The following is a 10,763-nucleotide window of genomic DNA, read 5'->3' as shown; positions in this document are numbered from 1 at the left end:
AATCAAATTCTAGCCCAAATAGTCGGAACAGCAGTTGCCTCCTCTGCTGTTCTGATGGTCATAGTCAGACACAACTGACTATCATATATATGTGTGGTCCATTGTTCACCAGTTAATTAACCAGGGTTCAACGGGCACAATAGCTGAGTGGTTATAGTGTTGGACTTTCACTCTGCGGGTCCTGGGTTTGAATCTCAGTAACAGCACCTGGTGGGTAAAGGGTGGAGATTTTTCCGATCTCCCAGGTCAACATATATGCAGACCTGCTTGTACCTGAACCACTTACGTGTGTGCACGCAAGCAGAAGATCAAATATGCACGTTAAAGATCCTTTAATCCATGTCAGCGTCTGGTGGGTTATGGAAACAAGAACATACCCAGTATGCACACCCCTGAAAATGGAGTATGGCTGCCTACATGGCAGGGTAAAAATGGTCATGCACATAAAAGCCCACCAGTGTACGTAGGAGTGAACGTGGGAGTTGCAGCCCACGAATGAAGAAGAAGAAGAAGAACCAGGGTTGGAGGCCCTGTTTCAGCATGGTGTTGTGTCCTTGGGAGTATCAGTATCAGTATCAGTAGCTCAAGGAGGCGTCACTGCATTCGGTCAAATCCATATATGCTACACCACATCTGCCAAGCAGATACCTGACCAGCAGCGTAACCCAACACGCTTAGTCAGGCCTTGAGATTTTTTTTTTTTAAATAAGAAAAAAAAAAAAATAAATAAATAAATAAATTTTAAAAAGAAATTAAATAAATAAGAAACAATAGATAAATACATAAAAAAATATGCTACTACTACTAATAATAATATTTATAAGGCGCAAAATCTTGATGAAGTCAACTCTAAGCGCACAACAATGATGATAAATAAGCAAATAAATGTAAAACATGCAGACGCACATTCACACATACACACACACACACATGCCTAACAAATATGCAACAAACATGCAGTTTCACAGATAATGAAAGTACAATCAAATATACACAAACGTACATGAGCCCCAACACACACACACACACACACACAGATTACCCTGCACCCCCCCAAACCCCCAACACCCCTCCACACACTCATTTTTGGTGCCTGACTTCATCAGATGGGGAAGATTAAAGGAAGAAGGTGGCAGATTGGTTAAGATGCTCATCTGCCAGTACAGAGAGACCTTGAGGGTCTGGTTTCGAATCCTGCTCGGGCCCTTTCTCCCAAGTTAGACTGGAAAATCAAACTGAGCGTCTAGTCATTTGGATGAGATGATAAACCGAGGTCACGTGTACTGCATGCACTTGGCGCACTGAAAAAGAAACCATGGCAATGAGAGTGTCCTCATCTGGCATAATTCTGCAGAAGAAATCCACTCTGATAGGTACACAAATGTATATGCATGCACTCAAGGCCTGACTGAGCATGCCGGATTGTGCTACTGGTCAGGCATCTGCCTAGTAGATGTTGCATAGCGTACATGGGTTTGTTCTGAATGCAGTGATGCCTTCTTGAGAAACTGAAACTGAAACTGAAACTGGTGGGAGGAGAGGATTGGAACCCCACCTTTCTGTGCAGGCCATGTCCAAGACACAGTGGATATGTATCTATTGCCCCCGACGGCTGTAAAAGATTGTTGGACCTTTAGCCTTTTGACCGGTGTGTTTGTTTTTCGTTTTGCTTTGGTTTTGCTTGTGGTCTTCGTGGAAAATACTTATGTGCACCCTGTGTGTGTCCATTGAAAGTTTCTTTTGCAAATACAGCACCATTTTCTTGTAATGTGTGTGCGAGTGCAGAAATGCGTGTTTATGCATGCATATGTGCACATGTGGTGTGTGTGTGTGTGTGTGTGTGTGTGTGTGTGTGTGTGTGTGTGTGTGTGTGTGTGTGTGTGTGTGTGACACTCTGTGTGTGAGTGAGTCATTGTGACTCTGTGTTTGTGAGTGTATGGATGTATTAGTGTGTGTGTGTGTGTGCAAATGAGTGTGTGTGTGTGTGTGTGTGTGTGTGAGAGAGAGAGAGAGAGAGAGAGAGAGAGAGAGAGAGAGAGAGAACCAACAAGGTGAATGCACTGTGCAGGGTGTATGCCGGCTGGCCGACACAGATGATGATTCAGAGCACTGTTTCAGAAGAATCGACATCAGGCAAGTGATCTTTTGGACACTTATGAACTTGTACTGCTTTAAAAAGTGATGATGATGATGCTGATGCGTATAGCCCATGCCAGTCATTAATTCATATTAACTTGTACTGTTTTATAAAGTGATGACAGTGACAGTGATGTTGATAATGATTATGACAGTGAAAATGATGGTTGTCTACCCGGCTAGATTTTTTTTTTTTTTTTTTTTGCACATTGCATTAGTCAGTGCTAGTGAAAATTGTGTTATTTTAGAATTACATGCTTTTGTGTTCAGGTAATTCCTTAAACTCAGCATTATTTCCACCTGGCTAGATTTCTGTACACATTGAGTTAGTTATGCCAGTGCAGATTGTGTTATTTTAGAATTACATGCTTTTGTGTTCAGGTGATTCCTTAAACTCGGCATTATTTCATTTACTTACAAGTTCAGTACGTACAGTTTAACCGTGCCACACACATTGTCACCATGCATGGCTTGCATTTTGTCGCTTTCATTTCTTTTTCCATGTGCCCCATGTGGGGTCTTTTTGGTATAAATCTACATTTCACTTGGCTTGTTTATCAGAATGACAGTGACGGTGAAGCTGCTGATTATGTGATGAAGATGATGATGACAGCGATAATGATGATGACAGTGTGATGATGGTGACATTGACAGTGATGATGGTGATGTTGATATTGGTGACAGGCTGATTCCCCATGACCAGTTCTACTACTGTGCCCTAGTCTGCTTCACGGGATGGGACATGTTCAACAAGAACATGCTGATGATGATAATGACAGTGATGTTGATGATGATAATGACTGTGATGATGATGATGATGATGAAAATAATGACATTGATGATGATGATGATGTTGGTGACAGGCTGATTCCCCATGACCAGTTCTACTACTGTGCCCTTCTGTACTTCACGGGGTCGGACATGTTCAACAAGAACATGCAGATGATGATGATAACGACAGTGGTGATGATAATGACAGTAGCGATGATGATGATGGTGATGATGATGATGATGATGATGTTGGTGACAGGCTGATTCCCCATGACCAGTTCTACTACTGTGCCCTTCTATACTTCACAGGGTCGGACATGTTCAACAAGAACATGCCGATGATGATAATAACGACAGTGGTGATGATAATGACAGTAGCGATGATGATGATGATGATGATGTTGGTGACAGGCTGATTCCCCATGACCAGTTCTACTGTGCACTTCTGTACTTCACGGGGTCGGACATGTTCAACAAGAACATGCGTACGTCACTGGGTGAGGGATATGACATAGCGATGAGTGAATGATGATAAGACAGCTGATTCCCGATGACCAGTCTAGTGTGACGTTCTGTACTACGGGTCGGTGTGCACAAGAACATGCGTCAGCACGCTCTGGACCAGGGCTTCACCCTGAATGAGTACTGCATCAGACCTGTGGGAAGTACAGGTGTGTGTTTGTGTGTGTGTGTGTGTGTGTGCACGTGCGCATGTTTGTGTGTGTGTGTGTGTGTGTGTGTGCTTGTGTGTGTGTGCGCGTGTGTGTGTGTGGTGTGTGTGTGTGTGTGTATGAGTGTGTGGTTGGGTGAGTGTGTGTGTGTTTGCATCTTTTGTTCATCATCAGTTCTGGATTCATGTCTTTACCTGTCCTCCCTCTCTTTTTTTTCCCAGCATCTTTTATTCAGACAGAGTTTTATAGATGCAAATATAATTTATTTATATATCGTAATCTATATTGGTCCGAATATGATTTATGAATTGAGAAGTAACAACATTATTTCACTCTGAATAGTGATTTTTCTACGTCGAAATAACACAGGCAGAGCAGTAGATATTCATGAACACATTGAACGTATGTGATGTGGAAAAGCTTAGTGTTGTACTCAGCATACGTACGGTGACCATTTCTGCACAAATGAGGAGGAAGGTGGCAGAATGTTTAAGATGCTCATCTGCCAATACACAGTCCATGAAGGTCTGGTTTTGAATCCTGCTCGAGCCCTTTCTCCCAAGTTAGACTGAAAATCAAACTAAGCGTCCAGTCGTTCAGATGAGACGATAAACCGATGTCCCGTGTGCAACATGCACTTGGCACACTGAAAAATAACCCATGGCAACGCAAGTGCTGTCCTCTGGCAAAATTCTGTAGCTGAAACCCACTCTGATAGGTACACACAAATATAAGTGCATGCACTCAAGGCCTGACTAAGCGCGTTGGGTTATGCTGCTGGTCAGGCATCTGCCTCGCAGATGTGGTGTTGCGCATGTGGAGTTGTCTGAATGCAGTGACGCCTCCTGTGAGAGATTGAAACTGAAACTGAAAACTGCATCCAGTTTGTGTGACACTCCCTGCCCTGTGTGACCAGGAGTGCCAGGGGAACCCCTGCCCGTCACCAGTGAGGAGGACATCTTTGAGTACATCGACATGAAGTACAAGAAGCCCAGCGAGCGCTCAGCATAGAGGACACTCACAGCATGAAGACACTGGTGGTCCCTCTTCTTCTTCTGCTTCATCTGTTGTTGTCTGCAAACAGTGTATGGATGTCTAATCTCTGCCCCAGCACCACCACCACCCCCCCCCCCCCCCCACCCCCCCCCCCCCCCCCAACCCCCACCTCCCCTTTTTTTTCTTCTTTCCCTGTCAACTTGAAACTAGCGAACTTAGATTTGTCCAGGTTTCTTCAGGTCTGTGCGGGTGCATTAATCGATTTTTTGATAGAGGCAGCTAAATTCTTATATCCATCACATGACTTTTTTGTTTGTTTGTTTGTTACAGTACATTTGTGTGGAACATTGTTTTCTGTTAAATAGGGAACATGGAAGAAGAAGTTTTCTGTAAAATGTTTGTTTTCCTTCCTGAGTATTTGAGTTTTCTTGTAGCAATCATTTGGATTCACAACACTGTGGTACAAGCAAGAAGTAAGTGCATGTTGGAGTAGTGAAAGACACTTGTTCTGAAATTACGATAGGTAGAGTGGTTGGAGTTGGTAAGGTAGAGGGAGAAATGTTGCTTTAGAAATGCTATAACAGGCTTTCCAAATCACATCAGATCAAGTTTATTTGTTGTATGTACAGTAGATCAAGACCTCCCCCTCCCCCCCTCTGCCCCCCACCTCCCCAACCCCCTATTTCTGCAGAATCAATGAAAATTAAAACAAACAAAACAAACAAACAAGATTATGTCCATGATTAAGCTCCCACACAGATAATGTAATTTGGAACTTTTGAAAATCTTTCCTAGATTACTATTGATATAAAAACAAGAAGTTTATTTTTGTTGTTGTTGTGCACTAGTAGGTTATGCTAAGAGTGACTGTTGTTTTGTACTAGCAGGTAATAATAAATGTATCAGCCTCCTGCCGACCTAACATCGATGGTTCCCTGTGGACTGCTGACGCTGGAACTGTGAAGGACGAACCCGGGTGTGGCAGTGTATGGGGGAATCTAAATGAGCGGCGTGGGAGTAATGCCACTGAAACGGTGCAGATGATGGGGCAGCAAAAAAAAAAAAAAAAATGTATCTGTGCATTTTGAATAGCATGCCTTTTTACCTCTTATTTATGTTTGGCTTGAATTCAAGACTTTGCGTGCAACTACAGTGGGAAGTAATGCGTGTTGAAAAAGGTATTTTGTTTGTTTTAAAAGTCATATTTTGATGAAATGGATGACTGTCCTTTTACACTGATTAATACCAGTTATGTATGTGGAATGCATGCGCTGCAAAAGAATCAGAGTGACAGAGAGAGAAGAGGGGGTTGGGAGGCGGGGGGGGGGGGGGGGGAGGAAGGGGAGCGAGTTACATGGGATTCGTTTCAACTTGAAAATAGTGTTGATTGAAAAGATAATGAGTTTGTGCCATCAGTGAATGAGTCTGTCATTACATCTCACATCGGATGTTTTTTTGATAAACAAAAATATGTCTGCTGATTGAATGTTCTATGATACATTGATTATTTTGGGGCTTCTGTTTCTTTACTGCATGTATTTGTGTGAAAAACCATATGTTGCTGGTTACACATCTTAATTGATTTTTTTAAACTATAGTGCAAATTTGTATGATAAATATATATATATATATATATATATATGTGTGTGTGTGTGAATTTGTCTTTGTAAAAGTTTGATACATTTTTTTTCAAAATCAGTGGTAGAATATTAATGGATGTTGTGATTTGCTCTCTGAGAATGTACCAAATCTTTGGCATGTGTGCACTGTTTGTTGGTGAGAGTATTGTTTATATTTTTTTGCTCGGTGTGTCTGTTTTCCCATAGATATGCAAACAGTTTTGAACATGATGTGTTTGTGAAATGAAATTCGATAAACAAACCATTACAGAGCAGTCATTAACTCCCAACATTGCCAAGTAGAGGAGTGACAGTGAATATCATGATCAAGTGAATGTGTGATCAGTGCATTTGAAATAAAGGATCTGTGTTTGAAACTGATTGTATAATGCTTCATGATGTGTTGTGAGACTAAAAGTGTGTGTGTGTGTGTGTGTGTGTGTGTGTGAGAGAGAGAGAGAGAGAGAGACAGAGAGAGAGAGAGAGTGCAGACAGATGTGTCAATGTTTGAAATGTGAGTCATTAATACAAATCATTGACATTCAATACTTACAAGATAGGAGCTTGTGAACAGTGAACAAAATGAACCTGAAACCATGATTCATTAAAAGCTGATCTCATGCTCTTGAAAAAAAAAAAAATCTTTAAACATCAGCAACAGTTTCTTTGTGAGTGCTTCATTGTGTCAAGATATCACAGGTGTTGAGGCACTTAAGAGACAAAAACAACAAAACAACAAAAATCTTTAAACAGGTATGTTTAAACAGGTTAAAAGAATCTTGCACATTCCGAGTATGTGTTATTACTTTTTCTTTTTTTAATTCTGTAATACTGTGTAATTGAGCCCCCTCCCCACACACACACTCCCCTAAATCATATCTGTTCACAAAATGCACATGAATTTGTGCAGTTATATATACATCATTAATATTTTCTCTCAGTCCCTCACCTCTCTTTCACACACACACACACACACACACACACACACACACACACATGTATGCATGCACACACACATATCAGACACAGACACACACACACACACACACACACACACACACACACAAGCTAGCCTCTTTCACACACACATTGACGAAAACAGTGATTTATCAAGCTGTATGAATGATGGTTTCAATGTTGATGCTGACTTCAACAGTTTTTCTTCAGCTGGTGTACCATTAATATATTCAGCAAAATTCTCACAAAATATTCTGACCAAAAAACAAAAAAGTATTGCTTTTTGTCACAACAGATTTCTCTCTCTATTTATAAAATATTACTTTCTGTCACAGTAGTTTTCTCTTTGTGAAATTTGAGCTGCTCTCCACAGGGAAAGCACATTGCCCCCCTCCCCCCCCCCCCCTTTTTTTTGTGAGTGTGTGTTTGTGGGTGTCTGCAAATGTATTTATTTTACTACAAAAGTAGATTTTTCTACAGATATGAACCTGTGCAACCTCACTCTGCCCCTGTGCATCAGAACTTGAAATGCTGATCCTCGTAACAAAATGGATTTTTTTTTTTTTTACAAGAAGTGTGTGCCTTTGTGGTGTAATCTATACACTCAAGCTGGTGCTCTTGGAAATAGAAAACATGTCGTGGCTAACAACAGATGTCTCAAAAACACAAAAATGCTCATGGTCATGAAAAAATACATGGTTTGTGGTTTTGAAAGAAAGGGGAGACTGAAGGTCTGTGTATGGTGGGAGTGTGGGATATTTTTCTTTCTTTCTTTCTTTTTTGTATTTTTTTTTCTCTAAAAAAAAATTACATATATTCATTTTATCTATTTACAAAATGTGAGAAGTTTTTGATAAAGGAGATATAGAAAAAGACTTGTTTTTCATTCAGTTTGCTTTGTACCAGCACTATCAGGTGGAGTCGTTAGCATCATGGGCAACTCCTGGGAGGAGACAGGTTCGTCCTCGTCAGAGTCGGTTTGTTTTTTTTAGGCCTGTGGCTGGCTCCTACCTACAGCTGAGTATGCTGTGGGCTCAGATAGGAAGACTAGGACCACATGTTTGAGTGTCATTCACTTCACGGATGTGACTTAATTTGGGAGTGTTGTTCAAATTTCCTGACAAACACAGGTGTAGGTACCTGTATCTCTCAGCCTGGTTGACACCAGGATATACCATGAGAGAACAGCCTTGTCAAGTAGTCCCAAACCCAAATGGACCCCAATACCAACATTGTCATCACCACCATCATCATTCTTCATCATCATCAAAAAAAACAACAAAAAAACAAAAAAAAAATCCGGGGCACCACACACACACACACACACACACACACACACACAAAGAGAGAGAGAGACAGACAGAGAATAAAGCAGCCTCAAACTGCTTTAACCCATCAGACAAAAAAGCTTCTTCTTCTTTCCCTTGACAACCGCCTTCATCATTGTGAAGATTCTGTAGACTATAGCTTACTTCTATTTTTGTAACTGACTGGAAGTGGAACATGCTTCCTGATATATCCAGGTATCGCAATGACTGAAAGTGCCGTAACATGTAATAAAGGCAAGACTGGGTGCTGTTTGGGGCAACTAGTCCCAACAAACACCCAAACTGCTGTTGACGCATATAACTTTTATGTGCAGTTGGATCAATTACTATCGGCCAACATGTTGAATCATATAGTTAACCTCTAAACGTCTCAGCAATGCAAGTATAGATAATAGTGGGCTTGTTCACATATCCATGACATGTTTTGAATTCTTCAAATAAAACAAGATTTTATCAGGGCTGAAGTCATGTGACAAAAAGGACGCACACACACACACACACACACACACCTACATGTGTGAGCAACCCCCCTCTCTGATCCTTACACCATACATATTGCAAACATACAGAGCAAGAGGAAGAGATATAAATATAGAGATGATGAATAATTTTGTTACTGGTTTTTGTTTGTTTGTTTTTTTCAAAAATAGAGTTCTATGCTTTTTGCACTTCATCCTCAACTTAAACAGAAACTATACATTGCACAATGCCTCATGATAAAGGCATTAAAATGCAGGTAATTAAAACATAAGAATATAACAATACTGTTATTATTGTGTCAGAATGACAGACATAGAGAAACTGACAGACAGCTAGGCTGACAGGCAGGTGGGCAGACAGATGGGTGATATAAAAGACTTAAATGTAAAGAAGGCATGGCATGAAAATGCAATCAATGGACACATGCACATTCACACACACACACACACACACACACACACACACACACACACACACATATGATCATGTGCATGTGTGCGTACATACAGACAGACAGACAGACAGAGATGCACACACACACACACACACACACACACATGATTGTCTGCAAAGATTATTTTATCAAGTGACAATGAAATTGATTACAATAACTTGTTGACTTCTACACAACATGCACCTGCACACACACACACACACACACACACACACACACACACACACACACACGCAAGAGAGAGAGAGAGAGTGAATAGAACAGAACAGAATAGAATACTTTTCATTGTCATAAAACCTTAAAGTTTATGAGACACAATGAATCATGAACATGAGCATATTAAGAAGAGAAACATTCATGAACAAATTTCACCAGTCTTGGCTGTAATTCTGTTCGAAGGATCAGTTCAATAGCCTTTGCATTTGGGCGACATGTATCATTTAGGAATCTGTGTCTGTAAGAATATTGTACTTTACACAATTGTCTAAAAGGTGAATCTCATCTTCTAAACTGCCACAAGTATCACACAGTCTTTGTTCTTTCGGTGTATTTTTATATCTTTCCTATTTGATTTGTAAGTCATGGGCGCTGATTCGTAATATGGTCAGTGCTTTCCTGTGTTGTGTATTGGCTGTATACTTTAAATACGGTTCAATTTTATAATTTGTCACAGTGTTCTTGTAAAATTCTAATTTAGATAAACTGTTATGTTTCTGTTTCGAAAATTTTACATATTCATTTTCAAGCTTCTTGGATATAGCATACTTTAATCTTTTAACACTAAAAGTAGACTGATTTTTCCAAACATGATCTAATCCAGTGCTAGTTAATACATTTCTTATGAAAAGTAGCCACTGAACATTTTCATTTGTTTGATGATACATGCATTTATATGTTGTGTATATAAGTGAGTGAGTGAGTGCATGTGTGTGTGTGTGTGCGTGTGTGTATGTGTGTGTGTGAACCTTATCTCCTTTTCAATTTCAAGGAGCTGTCAATGTACTGATGCAGACTAATCCATATACGCTACACCACATATCACCGGTTTGGGGAGAAAAAAAAAATGAAGGAGATGCCTGGTCTTTGCACAAATGCGCTGACCAGGCCTTGACTGAAAGTCTACCCTAGATCTGTGTAAAACACTAACATAAAAGAATATCAAAACAAACAAGAAAATGCATTATAATATAACAAAATTAAAGATGTGTTAAAAGATTGAAATAAAAATGAGAATTGAAATGTATCTCGTTAAAAAAGAAAAGAAAAAAAGGCCTCCCCGGCGGGGAATTGAACCCCGGTCTCCCGCGTGACAGGCGGGGATACTGACCACTATACTACCGAGGAACTGCTA

At 40.3% G+C, this 10,763-nt stretch overlaps 1 protein-coding gene and 1 non-coding gene across 2 annotated transcripts in view; one reads left to right on the top strand and one right to left on the bottom strand.

Annotated features, from left to right (window-relative positions):
• LOC143280227 (DNA polymerase beta-like) overlaps nucleotides 1-6,568 on the top strand; it is an 82,088-nt gene extending 75,520 nt beyond the window's left edge. The window contains exons 11-14 of the mRNA XM_076584863.1: nucleotides 2,069-2,133; nucleotides 3,319-3,394; nucleotides 3,515-3,578; nucleotides 4,495-6,568. Coding sequence (XP_076440978.1) covers nucleotides 2,069-2,133; nucleotides 3,319-3,394; nucleotides 3,515-3,578; nucleotides 4,495-4,589 — 300 coding nt within the window. The 3' untranslated portion in view covers nucleotides 4,590-6,568. The remainder of the gene's footprint in view (nucleotides 1-2,068; nucleotides 2,134-3,318; nucleotides 3,395-3,514; nucleotides 3,579-4,494) is intronic.
• Nucleotides 6,569-10,684: 4,116 nt separating this feature from the next.
• On the bottom strand, nucleotides 10,685-10,756 carry Trnad-guc (transfer RNA aspartic acid (anticodon GUC)). Its single transcript has one exon. It is a non-coding gene; the product is annotated as a tRNA-Asp (tRNA).
• Nucleotides 10,757-10,763: the final 7 nt, after the last annotated feature.

Source organism: Babylonia areolata, chromosome 1 (genome assembly GCF_041734735.1).
Source record: "Babylonia areolata isolate BAREFJ2019XMU chromosome 1, ASM4173473v1, whole genome shotgun sequence".
NCBI lineage: Eukaryota > Metazoa > Mollusca > Gastropoda > Neogastropoda > Buccinidae > Babylonia > Babylonia areolata.
This window is presented reverse-complemented; position numbering and strand designations above follow the sequence as displayed.